Genomic DNA, 20,228 nt, shown 5'->3' with positions numbered 1-20,228 from the left:
AAATTATCCATGTGATATTTTTTTTAACAATTTAAATCTAACCTTTAATAAGGATAAATTAAACGTTCAGTTTTAACAAATATATTTTCTTTTAATTTGAAAGTTCAAACTCGAATAAAGTTTATATTACCTTAAACTTGCAAAAACTTCATCAAAAACAGTAACTACAAGGTATTTTGAAAGTTCAACAAGGAATCTCTGTGGATTTTAAAAAATGAAAAGAAAAAGAAGAAAATAGAGTTTGAATGTTTGATTGCTGCTTCTACTTCAGAGGACCATTTAATCAAAAAAGAAGAAAACCCAGAACTTAAAGTACAACTGGAAGGAAAACAATGGTGTTCTTAAGTCATCATCTGAGCAGCTTCCTTTGCAAGTAACTTCTCCTTTGCCTTGGTTCGGGCCTGTGACTTCAATCCCATAATACCTCCACCCCACTTCTTCCTGTACTCGTCGTACTTGTCGTTGAAGTTTGCCTGCGATATAAGCTCCAAGTTAACCATATGATTTATAATGTATTACATATATTAACTATAATATTTTCTGTGGTCACAACCATGATTGCTTCAAGGATTTTGCTGAAGTCCAACTTATCCTCATTCTTAACTGTGGTCAAGGACAAGAAATTAGCGGTTTTCTTGTGGACAATCTGCATAGTATGACCACAAATAAGTACCGATCCCAAACGTGATTTCCCCTTGACGATGCAGTAAGGGACCTCCATTTTTCAGCACAAAGAAGGGAGCCACACAACCAATTCCATCGGATCCACATCATGCGCGATAACAACCAATGGAGCCTTGTTCTGCATTAGGAATAATAAAAACAGCCATTGTTTTAAACGACTTACCATATAAACAGAATGCACAGTGCCACACAAGCTAAACCGATGATTTTGAAGAAGATAAAGAGCTACCTGCTCAATGAGGTAGGTGACATGGTTAAGTCCGTATTTGACAACAATTGGTTTCTTAGACTTGGGAGCTTTTCCTTCAGCTTCAGCCTGGGCCTTTTTTCAGGAGACGTTCCTTCTTAGCTGCCTTGTCCTCTGGCATGTACTTGAGGAGCAATTTGAACAAACTTGTTGCTGTGATAATACAAAAAAAGAACCAAGGTTTAATCCCAATTGTTTAAAACAGAAAAAGGGAGCCACAGCAAGAAAGCCGGAAGGGCTAAAACAGGGACATAAACAAGTGAAGTTTTAGTGTACCAAGGTTCTTATCAAGAGTCTTGGTAAACTGGTTCAGTGCCGGTGGGACCTTCAACCTCTGCTTAAGGATCCTCTTTTCCTTTGAATGCGGACAACCTTAGGCCACCTCACGAACCGGTGCAGATCCTTCTTTGGAGGTAAGGCTTCTCCAATACCAAACTGCTTTGGACGCTTCTCAAACAATGGATTGACAACCTTCTCCTAGTTTCTCTGATATTGGAGGAAAGGACTGAAATTTATAAAAATGACAAAAAACAAGTCGATGTATGGGCCGGTTCAGGAAACATATGGGCTTTTCGGATCCTTACATATCTGAACTGTTAACGGATATAAACGGTTTTGAGAAAATAAAGCCTACTAAAACTATGTTTTTTTTCCAATACTCCAGGAACGAAAATTAATGGGTCCAATAGGCCATCATGAAATTTATTTTGCAAACTAAATTTGTCCTATTGACACGATGAATTTGTGTAAAAAAATATTTTTTAATGATCTCAGGTAAGTGAGCCTCATGTGAATAATATTATTATATATTTTTAAAAACTCCTCACATCGATGTCCAATGAAAAATATATTTTTTAATTTAGTAATTAATTTTTTAAAAAACTTCAGAACTCGCCATGTCAAGACGAGTTCCTTTGGAATTTAAAATAAACTAATCGTTTATAGCTGTTGTACAATGAGCAACAACAACGGTCAGATTTCAATGGGCATATTTCAACTCATTACCTCGACGTGACGAGTTCCATAAGATTTCTGAAAAATATAGTTGTTGGGTTTGACGTTATAAGTTTAGAGTTTAAGATTTTTATTTTGTATTGTTAAGAAAAAAAATGAGAAAATTTTGTATCATTTTTTAAGGATTCCTGAAAATGTTTACCCGAGATGAAATGTTACGCCTTAAATTTGTCTATATTTTTTATCTCGAACTCACACCGAAAGAATAACGGGGCATTCGTCAATGAGGAATGACACTTAGAGATCTGCATTAGCAGATTATCGTATATCTACAACAATTCTGGTTGTAGCTAGTCATATTTCTGCGTGTTTTCAAGGTGAACCCAACATAGATTCCGGCACTGATTGAACGTTAAAGATCTGAAACGCATACTTTCCATTTTTTCGAATGGTGAAGCGATGATTATATTGGAAGATGTCGCTTACCAACTCGGTGTTTCGGTTAATGGTGCAACACTAGTGAGGCACAAATATTACAACTGATTTATTATTGTTGAGAAAGTTCCGAGAAAGATGCCACTACCAAAGATCTTAGACGGTACCAGATACAGATAATTTGGTTGGAGTCCGAATTTCATGTCACTAATGACTCTACCGAGGATGATGTCATATTTGCAACCTGAGTGTATCTTCTCCAATTGATTAAAATGATATTGTTATAGGATAAATCCATAAATTTGGTGCACATTCAGCATCTTTTGATATTGAATAATTTTACTAAGTATCATACACTAGTTGGGGCTCAACAATTTTGACACTTTTATATCGGGAACTTTGCAAGGCTACAATTGTTGAAAGGGGTCAAAAAACCGATGGAGCAGGTTGTTTAGTCGTGCTACAGTCTTGGGTGTGATATGGATTCCCATTTTTTATGCTAATTACAACAGTCCTGGTTAAGTTTCCTCTTGCTAGAAGGTAAATTTTAACTATATATTTTTTAGTAAATTTTTAATTTTTTATCCTTATTTTTAAATTTTTATTTATAATATTATTTAGATAATAAAATTACCAAGACTAAGTTATCGGTGTAAATAAAAATGATATACGAATGAGGATTGATATCACTGATCGAAATGCGATAAATATTATTTTATAAATTACTTATTTTTTATTTATACTAATTTTTATAATTAATGTTTATAGATTGACAAAAGGCTAACTTTTGCCTCTATAGTAGATTGAATTTATCACATTTGCCCCTATCGTATTTTCATATTAATTTATCCTTCGAAGTTACTTAATTGCATCATTATATACCCTACTCCTAACTAAAAACCCTAAATTATAAATTTTAAACCTAAATCCTAACCCCATAAACCTATAAACTATAAACTATAAATCCTAACTCGAGATTTATAATTTAGAGTTATAAGTTAGGGATATGGTATAGAATGATACAATCAAACAACTTTAAGGGCTAAATTGATATGAAAATACAATAGGGGTGAAAACAATAAATTAGGTTTACTATAGGGGCAAAGGTGACCCTTAAGCCTTATAGTTTAATTGGATTTTGTATTGTGACGATGAGATGTACCGATTACTTCCATCGAGCTTTTTTGAAGTCTTAGAGTTGTGGTGTGCTGTTACGCCTTTGCTTCATTTTGTGATTGTTGAGATATATGCTGCAGATAGAGTTTTGCGCTAATTTACGTCACATCAATTAATTCATACACAAATATTCGACATTTCTCTCTACCTCCAAAATTATAAACCAAATAAGAAATCATATTTAACAACACCGAAGAGATGAAACAATGGGAAGAAATGAAGGCCAAATTCGCAAAGGGAAAAAAATCATCATCATCAACATCTTTGTCTTCTGCTCCTGTCAAATATTTTACATCTCAGACCAATTATGATTTTTATCCTCCATATCATGCTTCGGTGGAGAGTCAGTCGAATTTGGTTAGAGGTTTATGGGATGCAATGCAAAGTGCTCAAGCATCTTCGATAGAACATGTGAGTGAATGAGATCATATTATATATGATCAACAATGTACTGATTTCGGTGGTCAATTTGAGTCAACGACAATAATGATGGCATTAAGTACCTTAAGTATTCTATTACCGTATTTTGAAAGTGGATCTCACAGTGGAGTGATGTTCAGTATACCTCCTGTTGAAGAAGCAAACCAAGATGAAAATATCAAGGCGGACGACTAAGACGAAATCGACGAGCCCCACGTCATTATCATTTGAACACTCATCGACATCGTTAAGAATTACAAAATATAAATAATTTTTTTTATGGATTCCATTAGTTTGTTATAACTTTTATTATTAGTATGTAATAAATTATTTTGTATTAAACTATTTTTTAAAAAAATAAATTCGATAAAACTTGTCATATCATTACTGCTTTGTTGAATCTCTACTATTAAAAGTTAGAAATTAAGATTAAAAAGCCACTCGTTGTTGAACGATTAGTTTGCCTTAAATTTCAGAAGAACTCATCACGTTTAACGTAATAAGTTTTTGAAAAATATATTATAATACTTGTCCCCATGAGACTCACTTCTTTGAGACCATTAAAAATATTTTTATCTATTAGGCCAATTAACTCTGACGTATGGCCTATGGGAAGAAAACCCACTAAAACTAGCCCAAAGTCCCTTAGAAAAACGAAACTTGCTTTACCCAAAAATTTGTTTTTGATTCCCCGCTCGTTCTTGCCACTTCGATCTAATTCTTATTCTTATATGAGATTTTGCATTTGCCCAAATCCAATTCAATAGCACCCCAAAGACCATTTTTTTTTCATTTCTCTGTACTTGGTTGTCAGTTGTCACCAGAGCTACTCGCTCTCTTTTGAGGGTTCCTTTCAATTCTAGGGTTTTAGTAAAAAACCCATAATTTTGGTTGTTTGATTGACAGTTTCTATGGAGACGGAGACACTAGACGATAGCAAACCGGTGGAGGAGGCTGCTGCTCCAGTTAACGATAAAGAGGGCGCTAAACAAGAGAAAGAAAAAGAGGAGAAAGACGTTTCTCGGGAAAGTGAGGAAAAGAAGGAAGTTGAGGAGACTATGGAGGAAGATGAAAAGGAAGACGAAGAAGAAAAGGAAGGTACTAAAGAGGCCAAAGGTAGTAGTCGAAAGCGAAGATCTAGGAAACTCAAACGATATTCATCGGAGAATAAAGAGTCTGTGACACCGAGTAGTGACAGGCCGACAAGGGAAAGGAAAGTCGTTGAAAGATACTCGGTTACATCTGTTTCCAGGTCTTCCACTCCCAAACCTTTGTCAATTGAAAAGGTTTTTTTCTTAGCTAAGGATTCGATTAGTTTTCACCCATACTTATGTTCCCGTCTTGTTTTTGTGTTTTGATTGTTTTTTGAGCTTGTGTTTCTGTCAGGGTCCTGGTACACAGCTTAAAGATCTACCAAATGGTATGTATCTTTTTCTTTGAATTATTTCCAATCCATAGAATTTGATGGTATTTCCATTCTCTATTCATTTACGAACCATTGTTGAACTGCATTTTGTTGGATGCTGTAAACTATCTGAGTTCTGGTTATAAAAGCTGAGTTTATACAGTTTCGGCGTGTAATTTTAACCATTTTAATTGTTCTTAAGCTTGATTGAGTATTAATTAATAATGGGAATGGATGAAGCCTTGGCTTAAAGTCTAAAGTTGTAAAACTTCATAAAAATAGACCTCTATGTGAAGCCTTTTGAACTGTTCTGATAGCCTGTTAAAGTACTTACTGATAATGTTTGCAATTATTTTGTTTTTCGTATCAATTGTTTCATTGTGGGTTGATGCGCGTAGTCAGAGCCTAATATGTGCTCAAATCACTTGTGATACAGATGATACAGTAATATTGAACTACTGTCAATATTTAGTACTTATATACTGCAGGATAACAATAATCTGAAATTATTAGAAAACAGGGAAAATTAAATAAAGAAAAGTTAAACAGTAGAAAAGAAAAGATATCACAAGCTTCACCCCTAGGGTTGCATCACATAACCAAGAAGAAAGGAAGCCTAAGCATCAGGGTTAGGGTTAATTGAATTGCACAGTCTGAATTGCAAATACTTGGACTCTAATCCCACAGCTTATTAGGGTTCTGCGTCATTAAGTTACTGCAGTTTTCATTTAATATTTGGTTTTCAAGATCGTCTTGGATGACAGACGGATTCTAATCCTGTCATTTTGATGGTATTTTATATAAAATAGTCCTTTTTATATGTTTACTTTACTTTGTTGTTACTGCAGAGTCTGGCCTATTTTTTCTCTGATATTGTGAACTGTTTCGAAGAGAAAATTTGATGATAATCTGCAGATGCTTCATATGATACTCTTTGGAAAGAAAGCAAAGGTAATCGAGCTATCTTGTCTAGATGTTCCATGATCCTTTTTTATGTTTTTTTTTGTTTGCTTTTACAGCCACAAAGATTGAAGAGAAACATTAGCCAATTTTCTGGCTATGTTTGGGGACAGAATGAGGTATTTTCTTTAATTTTTTGAAAGTTGGTTATTTCATTTTTATTTTTTTCCAGTGGTCCACCACCTGAGTTCTTCTCTTCTTCATTGTAGTATGTATGTTAATATATGATAGATTGCCTATGATTATTCACAAGTAAAATCTTGTTAAACCCATTCTTTTTTTTTTCAGCAGGAAAACAAAAGGCAAAAGTAAAGGAGAAAATTGAAAAATGTGTTAAAGAAAAATTAGTTGATTTATGTGATTTGCTGAATATTCCAATCACGAGGGCTGCTGTACGAAAGGTCAATAAAAGCATATACTATAATACATTAAATGTACCGATGTTTATGTGGTAAGTGTGCATCTCTATTTAGGCCAATTGATTTCAATTTCTGGAGGAACTCTCTGCCAAATTGTTGGAATTTCTGGAATCACCCCATGCTACAACTGACGTTCTACTTGCTGACAAGGAACATGTACACTGTTATTTCTTAATCTTTTGTGTGATATGGAGTATTTGGCATGATTAACTGTCTGTTTCAGATTGAATGAGATTCTTTATTCATCATGTTTTCAAAGGGTAAAAGCGTAAAGCTACACCAAGCAAAAACATTGCTTCTGAGGAAGCATCAAATACATCAGCCAAGGTTTTTCATCAGCCAAGGTTTGTCTTGTCTGCTTGTGTTCCATTTTTGATACATACATACATATGTATATATATATAACTTTTTTGTTTACTTCCTTCATCTATGATTGTAGAATAGTGATTGTTTCTGCATGTATTGATTTGCAGTTTTTAACTTTATTGAATCTGTTGTAAACCTGTTCGGTGTCGAGTCTAAATTTTTTATTGATGTGGTAATTTTTTAATGTTCATTAGCATTAAGCCATTAAGCACAAAGGATTTATGCTTGGATGTTAAAGTTCTCTTATTATATATCGTTATACAATATATTGGTCAAAGGTGACATCACCAAACAGTTCTTTTGTTAATGCTATAAATGAAATTAACAAGGGGATGAAGGATAATTTAATAGATTTGCCCATCTTGGATGGTCGTTTAGAGTCAAAGGAGGTGGAGGATGTGATTAATATGGGCTTTACAAATAATTGTGCTATCATAAGATCCAAGGGAGAGGAAGTCCAATAGGATGGGGCTGTGGTTGAACGGGTGATTGGAAAACCCAAATCAGGGATAATATGTGAGGATTTGGACCAGAGTCTTGGCTTGTCAACACAATTGAGGGACATTTCTTTCTCGCTCAATTCCAGGCAGAACCAGAGAGTTAAGGAGGGGATTAACAATAAATATAGCTCTCTCTAAATAATTGAAGAGAAATATTCGGCTCCCCGTAGGAAGACTAGACTCTGCCGAAGCAAGATTAATCAGAAGAAGCTGCATCGCGAGGAAGAATGGATTGAACTTGAAGGCTCACAAGTATTTTTGATTTCGGAAAACTATAGCAGTGGAAGAATTGGAAGTTTCAGGTGATTTGCATTTGATTATTGAATGAAGTTGGAGGTTCGGATGGTCTCCAATGACAAGACGAGAAATAAGAGGTAGAAAGGCAGATAGAGTGATTTCGAAGCTAGATTTTTTTACTCTTATATTGTGGAAGCTCATGGCTTTTGTGTTAGAATTTGGCTTTTTTGGAATGAGTCAGTTGATATTTGAGGCTGGCAAGATGATGGATTCTTTCATAGTATCTATAGATCCAGGCCCTCCAACTTTGCTGGAGCTTTTTCCTAGGTCTTGTAATATGGAGGCAGACAAGTTAGTTAAGGAGGGGATTGGTTGATTGTTTTAGGCATTTGGTTGTATTGTTTTCTGTTGTATTCCAGGAAATGTTTAGCCGTTAAGTCTTCATTGTTGTTGCTAAATTGGTTAACAACTCAGCCAAAATTTATATTGTGTTAGTAGCTTAGTTGGTTTAGGCTGAGCTAGTTCTGTTGTATAGGGTTGTCTTCGGCTCTTTTTTGGTTTTTTGGTTATGCTAGGGGTGTTTATCTGGTTGTATCTTATGTAATTTCTTTTGGTTAATGAAATCTTTAGGCACTCTTTTCCTCATTCCGCTGATTAAGGAGCTTATCTACAAGCTCCTTTAATCAAGAAGGGGTTTTTTAACGAGGCCTTCAATTCCTATAATTTTTTTTTTTAACAAAATTGGCTTTTAGCTGATAACGATGGGGTTTTAGAATTGTCAATTTGCCATGTTTCTTGTAAGGGTCATTAAATAATGTTAGGCAATCCAGATTGGTGCTCTAACGACCTGTACGGGTTGCTGCTGCTTGAGAATGATGACTTCTCTCTTATGTTTATTTGTCTGCTTGATATTTTATCTATGTGGAATTTTTGGTGGCCGAGAGTGTTTGGTGCTTGTTATTTTGTTCTCGGTTTTGCTCTGCAGAAGCAAAGAAGCACACCTCAAGTCAGAGGAAAGCGTAAGCGTTCATTGGAAGTTGAGGAAAAAGATGAAGATGTGAATCCCTTGTTAGTAAAGATGATTCTTGTTGAGTTAATCGATTGACGGAATTAGTCAAGAGGGGGTGAATTGACAATTAAAAATTTGGTGGAAGCTTTTGCAGAAAATTGAAAGTAATTGCACAGCGATTTAGAGTGGTTCGACTTTCTCAATCAAAGTCTATGTCCACTACCTTAGCTATCCACACTAAGGATTTTCCAACAAATTCACTAATTTGTTCTTTCTTTTGAGGCCAAAGAGATAATATTACAACACCCTCAAGAATATACCCCAATTCTTGAGAACATTTTTTCCTAAAGAGAAAATTATAAACTTGCAAACTTACAAGGAAAACCTCACAAGGTAAGATGTTTGCACAATTCTAGAACAAGAAAAGAACACTCAAAGATAATTACAAATGAGCACAAATGGTGTTCTTGAAAGCAAAATGAATATTAAAAGGAAAATTGGCTTGATTTGCACAAACTTGGTGTTTGATGCTTTCTCTCTTGTTTCTCTATAATTTCTTATTGATCAAGGGCTTCAGAACTTGTTTAAATACACCTTGAATCACTTCTGAACGTTGGGGATGATTAGTGAAGATCATATAGCCGTTTTAGTGTGAAAACAATTAATAAACCAGCTTGGAGCGTGGGGAGAATCGGTACCCCCTATGGGGAATCTGTTCCCTGAGTGTAAAATTCAAATATTTCGACCGTTATACAAGGGGGGATCGGTACCCCCTGGGGGGAATCGGTTCCCTCCGAGCATACTGGAATTCTCGGAGCCAAACCATTCAGGGGGAATCGGTACCCCCTATGGGGGGAATCGATTCCCTCTGAGCAATCTGGAATTTTTGGCTTTGAAATGGTTCGAAATACTTTGTAAAATTATTTTGAAATTGTTTTAAGATTAAAACTTGATTTTACACTTTGAGTAATGTTCTGATATTCGAATAATTCTATCGAATATACTTAGAAAATCATTTGGAAAATCTTAAAATTCATTTAACTTAATTTGTTATATCGAAATATCAAAATGTTTTCAACAATCTTTCCCTTTTTGATATAACAAAACATTTTAGTAATTTTAAGATTTTGAAATCAAGTTTTGAAATTACTCCCCCTTACTTTAACACTTCTCCCATTTATCATTTAAAAACACTTTAACACTTCTCTCCCTTTTTGTTAAATCAAAAAGACATTTTAAAGAATTTAAATAAGGTTTTGAAATCATTTAGCCAATTGATTATATATAATATAAGCTGCTAAGATCACAAGCAAGAGAAATGTTAGCCATTAGTTTTATAATCAATATTCATAATTAATGTGAAATGGCAAAATTGGTTATATATTTAATCATGAAGTAAATGATGCAATAATGAATAAATTTAATCACACCAAATAGATAATTTCTAACCATTCATAAATCCAAACAAATTCAAAGTCAATCAATTTACAAATTCAAACATTCCAAAATATTCAAAATGTTAAAACAATAAGTTTGGAGTTCAAAGCAAAACATTGAATCATATATCCGGATAAGGAGGAGGAAAACGAGCTCGCATAGTGGCCATTTCGTTAGTGAGGTCATTAATACGTGCGTTGGTTGCTTCATTATTTGCACGCATTTCCCGAAAAATTTCTAACTTTTGAGCTCCCATTGTGGATAAATGGGACTCTATAGAAGTAAAGCGCGAATCCATAGTAGCGTATCGAAAATCGAATGTCTCCATAAAGGATTGTAAATATGGAGGCATTGGATGCGTTTGTTGTGCTTGCCCTTCGGACTGCTCCTCGGGCTGCTCAGGCTCATCTTCGGCTTTATCGATGTCTCGCATTAATTGCTCAAGCTCGAGATCTTCGTCAGCTTCGGGTGGAGCTTGTGAAGAACTAGCTCCCGGAATATTTGCAGAAGATCGAACCCATTCACCGGTTTCCTTATCCTTAATCCATCCCGCTCTCGTTAAGGAAAGAAGGTTAATTTGTTTCTTAAGGGGAAAAACGTCATCTAGACTGACTCTAAGCTCAGCTTTGGAAAACAGATTACTCAAAATGCAACCGTAAACAAGAGAGGAACAGAGTTTCTTGTTAGGAACAAAATTTACGGTTTCAACAATTTCAGCAAAAATAATATGAGGTAGGTTGATTTTAATATTGTTTTCGAAACAATGTAACCACCAAAGATCTAAGGCTCTAAGAGTAGAATAACGACCTCCGGATGATCGAAACCACCAAGAAATCATTAGATGAAGAAAACGTTCATGAAGGTCTATGACACTTGCACTATCCCTTATTTTATAACGAGATTCTAAAACCTGTTTTTCATTTGAAATCCCATCATTATCTAATCCAAATGTATTGGCTATGTAAGTCGAGTCAATATATAAAAATTGTCCTAGAAGGTAGGAACGAATTCCTATGGTTTCGGTTTCAGTTTGGTTTTTAACACAAACGGCATTAGAATAGAAAATACAAACAAGTTGATGGTAAACGATGGGTTCAAGGTCAAAGAGTTTATCAAATTTTCACTCTTTTAAAAGAGGAAGATATTTAAAATTGATAGTTAACATAGCTTGACGAGAAAGAATACGTTCTTTCCGGATTTTGTAAGAGTTGAAATATTGATAATACCGAAAACGATGATTTCTAGGACCAAGATGATTGAAACACGAATTTTGGATAGTCAAATTAGGATCAATAGGATTAAGATTAGAAATTGGAATAGGTAGAGAATTTGGAGGTGGATTTGGTTGACGGTGTGAACGACTAGATGAAGACCTAGTACGTTTAGGATTGGACATGATTTAGGAAATCGGAATAGAATCGATAACCTGCAATTTAGAAAACACATGTATGCAATTCAATCAATCCCACAACTCAATTGAGTCCTCAATATTTCAAGGTTCTCTAAATCAATCCTAATGAGCAAAGTTTTTGAAAAACTTTTGAAAAAATATGGTTTTAAGAAACAATATATGTATAGTTTTCATAATAACAACATAATTTAATCAAAACACAATAATTTGAATTTTTTTTCAAAAATTTAGAAAATTTTGAAAAAATCTTGTATTTTTGATGAAATTAGTTGTAATATCTAGTTTCTGATTACTAATAATCAATGCCCGATAAAAAATTCAACCTAGAACTAATTAAAACTAGTTCTATGTTCATAAATTGATAAAAAGAAGTTTTGGAAAAATACCTTGAATGATTTCGGATTTGAGTGAGATTAGATGAAGTTTGCACGTATTTTATGATTCCAACAGGTTTAGAGGATGACATTTGAAGTGAATTCCGATTAAAAATGTTGATTTGAGGTAAAGTGGAGATATGGAGAGCGTAGAGAGGAGAAACGGCGTAAGAGAAGAGAAGAGAGTTTTGGGCTAAAACCAAGGGTTCTGCCCGATAAAACCAGAACCCCAGGGGGTATCGATTCCCCTGTGGGGGGAATCGGTTCCCTTAAGGGGGGATCGATTCCCTCTGCAGCAAAATGCTAAAATCCGATTTTAAACGCCCAAAATGCTAAATTAATTTCCTCTAGTGGTATTGGCAACTCATATATTGAAAATTAATCATTTTCAAACAATTCAATTAATCTTTAAACGATATTTGAACATAAAATTAATTTTTTATCAAGAATCATAAACTTCCCCTAACTAGTAGCAATGAATGCAATAAAAAATTACTATTATAAGCATTTTTTATTTATTATTAAAAGTGCTAAAATTATTTTAAACACTCAGTGAAGATAGATTGGTCAAACCTAATTCTCTCATAAGTGTCCAAAATCGTTCATTGTCTAAAGGTTTTGTAAAGATATCCGCTAATTGATGCAAAGTATCAACAAATTCTAGAATTACATCTTCCTTAGTGACATGGTCTCTAATGAAGTGATGTCTTATTTCAATGTGCTTAGTTCTAGAGTGTTGGATGGGATTTTTAGTGAGACAAATAGCACTAGTATTGTCACACTTGATAGGAATGATACCTACTTCAATTTCATAATCAAAAAGTTGTTGTTTCATCCATAAAACTTGTGCATAGCAACTACCAGCTGAAATGTATTCTGCTTCAGTGGTAGATAATACAACACAATTTTGTTTATTTGAAAACAAAAAAATTAGCATATTTTCAAGGAATTGGCAAATACCGGAGGTGCTTTTCCTATCTAATTTGTATCCTCCATAATCCGCATCAGAAAAAGCATGCAAGTTAAAGCTAGAGTCTCTAGGATACCAAAGTCCAAAACTAGGAGTGTCCTTAAGGTATCTAAAGATTCTCTTAACAGTTAGTAAATGCAATTCCTTAGGGCATGATTGAAATCTAGCACATAAGCAAACACTAAACATAATGTCCGGTCTACTTGTAGTTAGATAAAGTAGAGATCTAATCATTGACCTATATAATTTAACATCTACACATTTACCTTCTTCATCTAAGTTAAGCTTTGTTGAAGAGTTCATTAGAGTGTCATGAGGTTTCCCATTTTTTAGTCCAAACTTTTTGAGCATATCTTTGACGTACTTAGCTTGATTGATGAAGATGCCATCTTTTCTTTGCTTGATTTGGAGTCTCAAGAAAAATGAGAGCTCCCCCATCATGCTCATCTCAAACTCACTTTGCATTAGCTTAGAAAATTCTTGGCAAAGAACATCATTAGTAGAACCATCATCAACATAAATTTGAACTACTAATAAATCTTTACCTTTATGTTTCAAAAACAATGTAGTGTCAACTTTCCCTTTTGAAAAAACTTTTTCAATTAAAAAATTTGACAATCTTTCATACCAAGCTCTAGGAGCTTGCTTTAAACCATAAAGAGCTTTTATCAATTTTAAAACATGATCCGGAAAATTTGAATCTTCAAAACCTGGAGGTTGTTCCAAATACACTTCTTCTTTTATAAAACCATTTAAAAATGCACTTTTAACATCAATTTGATATAATTTAAATTTATTGAAACATGCAAATGTTAATAACATTCTAATTGCTTCCATCCTAGCTATGGGAGCGTATGTTTCATCATAGTCTATGCCCTCTTCTTGAGTATACCATTGAGCAACAAGTCTAGCCTTGTTTCTCATTATATTACCACTCTCATAAAGCTTATTCCTAAATACCCATCTAGTACTTTTAGTAGATTTATTACTAGGCCTTTCAACTAATGTCCATACTTTACTTCTCTCAAATTGATTTAACTTTTCTTGCATAGCTATAATCCAATGTTCATCATTTAATGCTTCTTTAATATTCTTAGGCTCTATGCATGATAAATGCAACATAATTACAAATATTTCTAAGAATATCGAGCTGTTACCCCTTTTGATGGATCACCTATAATTTCTCCATCCTTGACATAGTTGTACTCTCTTGGATAAGATACTTCTCTTTCTTCAATGGTTGGATTCTCAAGAGGATCATGAGTTTCCTCATTTTTCGTTTCTTCTTTTGATGATGGTTCTCCAACGTCATTTGTATTTATAACACCTATATCATCATTCACACAAGAATCTTTCCTCGGAAGGGGATTATCATCGAAAACAACATGTATAGACTCTTCTACAACTAAAGTTCTTTTATTAAATACACGATAAGCTTTAGAATTTAAGTAATAACCCAGAAAAATTCATTCATTACTTTTAGCATTAAATTTGCCAAGGTTTTCTTTACCGTTGTTTAAAACAAAATATTTACATCCAAAAAATGAAAATAACTAATGTTAGGTTTTTTATTTTTGAAAATTTCATATGGAGTTTTCTTTAAAATTGGCCTAATCATTACTCGATTTACAATATAACAAGCGGTATTTGTGGCTTCCGCCCAAAAATATTTTGACATTATTTTCACAAAGTATGGTTCTAGCCATTTCTTCTAAAGTTTGATTTTTCCTCTCAACAACTCCATTTTGTTGAGGGGTTCTAGGTGCTGAAAATTATGACTAATACCGTTAGAGTTACAAAATTCAGTAAATCCAAGATTTTTAAATTCAGTTCCATGATCACTCCTAACACTAGTTATAGAGTAACCTTTTTTAATTTTGGATTACTTTTGAAAACGTGATGAATTGTTCTAATGCTTCATCTTTAGTATTTAAAAATAGAACCCAAGTATATCTAGAATAGTCATCTACCAAGACAAATGCATATTGTTTTCCATCCAAGCTAGTCTAGTTGGCCCAAAAAGATCTAAATGGATCAATTGTAAAACTCTACTAGTTGATACATCATTAATGGATTTAAAAGAAACTTGCTTTTGTTTTCCTTTAGCACAAGTATCACAAATTTTAACATTATCAAATTTAAGCTTAGGCAACCCTCTTACTAGGTCTCCTTGAATTAATCGTTGCAAAACACTCATACTAGCATGTCATAGTCTCCTATGCCATAACTATCATGTTCATCCTTAGCAACTAGGCATAAATTAGTCATATCAAAAGAATCTAAAGCACCATGTATATGTTTCCTATTCTATGACCAACAAGCATAATCCGATTAGATGCAATGTCAATGACTTTACAACCATTAATTTCAAATAAGACATTGAATCCTTTATCGCATAGTTGACTAATACTCAATAGATTATGCTTTAATCCATTCACATATAAAACATTTTTAATTTGTATGGAAGAGGTATTACCTATTGTACCAATACCTTCAATGTGACATTTTGAATTGTCTCCAAAAGTCACTTCTCCTCCATTTTTGGCGTTAAGCTCAATGAACCGGCTTTTGTCTCAGGTCATGTGTCTTGAGCATCCACTATCAAGGTACCATGAATTTGAATTTGTTTCCCGTGCCTTGTAGCAATGCTCCTTTCCCTACAAACATAGATTAATTTTTGATTTTTGGTACCTAAATTCTTTTTGGGTCCATATTCATTAGTTTCCAAAATCCTAGTCCCCTTAGGTATCCATTTGTGTAGGTATTTTTATCTTAGTAGTAATGAGTTCTTTAGGAACCCACATACTTCTAACGATTTTTCCATTAGAGGTTCTTTGGGGACCTCTATGATTGTAGTTTCTAAAACTTTTTCTAACAAAGTTGGATTTTGAATTTCCACATTTTTCAAAATGTTTTGTTCCAATTTTATAAAAAGAAGTTTTAAGATCATCAATTTTCTTTTGATGATCATCATTGATCTTTGAAAGTAAATTCTGCAAATCTAAATTTTTCTTTTCAAACTCTTTTAGTTTAATTTACAAATCTTTGATTTTACTTTCAAGATAGTTGTTGGTTTTGGATATGAGTTTGTTTTCATTTTTCAATTTTGAAATATCATTTTTATATTTTAAAAATAATTTCTCATAATCCTAAGCCAACCAATTATATTCCTCTAATAACTCATCATAAGATAAATCATCAAAATCGGATGAGTTAGAGGTTACCTTAGAATCTTCCCCAAATGCCATCAAGCACAAGTTAGCTACTTCTTGTTCCTCTTCATCGGAACTTTCTTCATCGCTCCATGTAGCCACATGAGTCTTGTGCTTATTCTTTGATTGACCATTTTTCTTCAATTGTGGGAATCATATTTGACATGCCCTTGCTTTTTGCATTTGTAGCAAATGATTGGGTCCTTCTCTTTCGGTTCATTTTTGAGGCCTTCATTTCGTTTGAATTTTCTTCCTCGATAAGGTCTCATCATTTTTCTGAATCGTTTGACAAACAATGCCATTTTCTCGTCATCGTCATCGTTATTCGAATAACTCTCATCTTTTGTGGATTTGAGAGCAACTCCAATGTTTTTCTTCTTCTCCTTCTCCTTTGGTGTTTCGTCAATCTTGTCGAGTTCCACCTCATCTTTGAGCATCATTTAATGAGTGAGGAGTGACCCAATCAACTCTTCAAGAGTTAAGGACGTTAAGTCCTTAGACTCGATGATTGCCGTCTTCTTTGATTGCTACGATTTTGGGAGGGAGTAGACTAACTTCCTCACAAGCTTTTCATTTGAAATAATCTCTCCATATGATTTGAGACCATTGACAATCGTTGAAAATCTATCCGTCATAGGTTTGATATCTTCATTTGGTTTCATTCTGAAATTTTCATAGTTATGCGTTAGAATACTAATTTTAGATTTCTTTACCTCATCGGTACCTTCATGAGTGACTTGAAGTTTGTCCCATATTTCTTTGGGGGTTGTACACGATGAAACTCTTACGTATTCATCTGGTCCAAGAGCACAAAAAATGATATGGATGGCTTTGGAGTTGAGCTGGAACATTCTTGTCTCTCCTTCACTCCACAACCTTAGATGAGTGAGAGGTTTGATGTATCCTTCTTCTACAGCATTCCATTCTCCCATGTCACTTGCTTGAATGAAGTACATCATTCTATTTTTCCAATAGGCATAGTTAGCTCCATTGAAGAAAGGAGGCTTGTTAACGGGCATCGAGTCGAGACCGGAGTCGATGTTTGAAGGGGAGGCCATTGATGACTTTGATTATCGATATAACTCTTCCCGAATTGACTCAAGAGGCGATTAAACCTTCAAATGAGTTAGGCTATGATGCCAATTGTTGAGTTAATCGATTGACGGAATTGGCCAAGAGGGGGTGAATTGACAATTAAAAATTTGGTGGAAGCTTTTGCAGAAAATTGAAAGTAATTGCACATCGATTTAGAGTGGTTCGACTTTCTCAATCAAAGTCTACGTGTACTACCTTAGCTATCCACACTAATGATTTTCCAACAAATTCACTAATTTGTTCTTTCTTTTGAGGCCAAAGAGATAACCTTACAACACCCTCAAGAATACCCCAATTCTTGAGACACTCTTTCCCAAAGAGAAGATTACAAATTTGCAAACTTAGGAAAACCTCACAAGGTAAGATGTTTGCACAATTAGAACAGAAAAGAACACTCAAGATAATTACAAATGAGCACAAATGGTGTTCTTGAAAGCAAAATGAATATTGAAAGAAAAATTGACTTGATTTGCACAAACTTGGTGTTTGATGCTTTCTCTCTTGTTTCTCTATAATTTCTTATTGATCAAGGGCTTCAGAACTTGTTTAAATACACATTGAATCACTTCTGAACGTTGAGGATGATTAGTGAAGATCATATAGCCGTTTTAGTATGAAAACAATTAATAAAACAGTTTGTAGCGTGGGGGAATCGGTACCCCCTATGGAGAATCGGTTCCCTAAGTGTAAAATTCAAATATTTCGAACGTTATACAAGGGGGGAATCGGTACCCCCTGGGAGGGAATCGGTTCCCTCCGAGCATACTGGAATTCTCGGAGCCAAACCATTCAGGGGGAATCGGTACCCCCTATGGGGGGAATCGGTTCCCTCTGAGCAATCTGAAATTTTTAACTTTGAAATATTTCGAAATACTTTGTAAATTTATTTTGAAATTGTTTTAAGATTAAAATTTAATTTTACACTTTGAGTAAGGATTAAAAATGATCTTTGAAAGATTTAGAGTAATGTTCTGATATTCGAATAATTCTATCGAATATACTTAGAAAATCATTTGGAAAATCTTAAAATTCATTTAACTTAATTTGTTATATCGAAATATCAAAATGTTTTTAACAATTCTCATGAGGATGATGCTGACACTACACTCAAAGAAGTGAGTGATGATGAAGAGACTAAATCAAAGGAAGAAGAAGAATCCAAGAAGTCAAGTGATAAAAGTACTTCGAAAAAGAGTGCTACAGATCGTTTGGATTCAAAACTCAAGAAGACATCGGCATCTGAAAAGAAGGCTACCCCTGCAAAATCTAGCAGAAAATCTTCCGGATCAACTTCAAAACAAGGCACTAGTGGTGATGATAGGACTCCGGGCTCTAAATTAAAGGGTTCTGCATCAAAAAAACAGGAGGTTGAAAAGGAAAGCTCTAACGATGATGGTTTTCCACGAAAAACAAGGTTACCAGGAAGAAGCAAACTACCAAATCACCACAAAGGTTTCCACCAAGGCTCAAGGTGATTTCTTTAGCTATACTGTTTGAAACATATGCGTGTTTACGAGGCTTTGCATTCACAAGGGTTTTACTAAATTTGGATGAGTTTCTGTGTGCTGTCGGTATTATAAAAAGAAAATCTTCTAGGCCAGGGATATTTGAAGTGTTTTTTTGCATTATTGATTTTTTTTGGAAGGAATGCTTTATTAATTTGATTGTCATCGAGTTTATGGCACTACAGGTAAAGGCAAAAGCAACAGAAGCTAAAGTAGAGCCTAGCAGGGAAGAGATTCATGATGTAGTGGTAGATATTCTAAAAAAAAGTGGACTTTGACACCGTAAGTAGTATACACATCTGTGTTTCGAGATGAAACGACAATCAATATCTATGCTCAACTTTTCTGCCATTTTTTATGCAGGCAACGTTATCGGATATTCTTCGACAACTGGGTATATTTCCCTGTAGTTATTAAAGCATTTAAGTTACAGTTTCAACTTTTACACTTTCACTAATAGAAGATTTGACCATGTCAGCTACGCACTTTGATCTGGATTTGATGCATAGAAAGGCTGAGGTGAAGGATATTATCACCGAAGCAATAAATAACATGTTTGACGACGATGATGAAGAAGGGGAGGAAAGTAAAGAGAATGCTGATACAGGCAGCGATGCTGATAAAGACGGGAATGGGGACAATGATGCTTAGTTCCCTCGGGGATTTATATACCACCATGTCGAACGTGTAAGATATCTGCGGTCATGGTAATTTGTAACCTTGAGGATTTCTCTTCCAATCGTACAGTTATAAAATCGTAGTTTTAGGTGACTGATAGGTGGGCGTGCAGCGTAGGAGTTATCAACTCTTTGGTACTAACTTATTGCTGATCTGGCATCAACTTACATATTTTGTAGGTTTTTTGTTGTTGTGTATCTTCTTCGTTGAAAATTGAAAATGTTGAAGTTGTGTATTTGATTTGTGTAGTCGTACTTTGAGTAGTGAATGGTTTAGTAAATATGTGAAGATGGGATTGCAGTTTTGCTATCTTGCGTTGTTCTGGTGTCATCCTCTGCATCTCAAGTTAGTCTAAACGATTATGTTAGTAGAACAATTTCAATGCATCTTTGTTATATTAGTTTCTTTGACTTCATTGATGAGTTTTCCTTTATTCTAGTTATAATGTTCTGATTTTTCTTTTTTAGTACACATGCTTAATATTCACTTTTAAATTATGAAAATAACAATGCACCATCTTTCAATTACATTTATTATGTATTTGCACCATCTTCCTATAATATCCAATCCTAGCTTGGTTAAATGAAATATCGACCATTGTAAGCATTCAAGATGGAGTACGAAGTTCATCCGATCTATAGCCTTCATTGATGGTCGAGCATCGAGAAGCGCTGCAAGAGAAGCTGCAAAGGGGAGTTATTTTTGGGATCATGGCCATTGTTCATCTCCTCTAA

The 20,228-nt window shown here is 34.3% G+C and overlaps 1 protein-coding gene, 1 long non-coding RNA gene and 1 pseudogene across 3 annotated transcripts; 2 read left to right on the top strand and 1 right to left on the bottom strand.

The window, feature by feature from the left end:
- Positions 1–228: 228 nt before the first annotated feature.
- LOC120187305 lies at positions 229–16,302 on the bottom strand (annotated as a pseudogene).
- On the top strand, positions 4,616–6,444 carry LOC120187304 (chromo domain-containing protein cec-1-like). 2 transcript variants are annotated; one of them, XM_039191045.1, is made up of 5 exons: positions 4,616–5,202; positions 5,303–5,336; positions 6,058–6,068; positions 6,204–6,272; positions 6,341–6,444. In XM_039191045.1, the coding sequence occupies exons 1-5, from the start codon at positions 4,828–4,830 to the stop codon at positions 6,419–6,421; spliced, it is 570 nt and encodes a 189-aa protein (XP_039046976.1). In that variant the 5' UTR covers positions 4,616–4,827; the 3' UTR covers positions 6,422–6,444. The 2 variants fall into 2 exon arrangements, with proteins under 2 accessions (XP_039046976.1, XP_039046977.1); XM_039191046.1 differs by lacking the exons at positions 6,058–6,068; positions 6,341–6,444 and having other exon boundaries at positions 4,617–5,202; positions 6,170–6,257.
- A 2,067-nt stretch (positions 16,303–18,369) lies between the features above and the next one.
- On the top strand, positions 18,370–19,782 carry LOC120187306. The gene is made up of 4 exons (XR_005522280.1): positions 18,370–18,782; positions 19,002–19,098; positions 19,180–19,210; positions 19,295–19,782. It is a non-coding gene; the product is annotated as an uncharacterized LOC120187306 (long non-coding RNA).
- Positions 19,783–20,228: the final 446 nt, after the last annotated feature.

The sequence above is a fragment of the Hibiscus syriacus genome, unplaced genomic scaffold (assembly GCF_006381635.1).
Source record: "Hibiscus syriacus cultivar Baekdansim isolate YM2019G1 unplaced genomic scaffold, ASM638163v2 tig00113724_pilon, whole genome shotgun sequence".
NCBI lineage: Eukaryota > Viridiplantae > Streptophyta > Magnoliopsida > Malvales > Malvaceae > Hibiscus > Hibiscus syriacus.
Note: the sequence above shows the minus strand (reverse complement) of the source record. Positions and strands in the feature narration are given on the sequence as shown.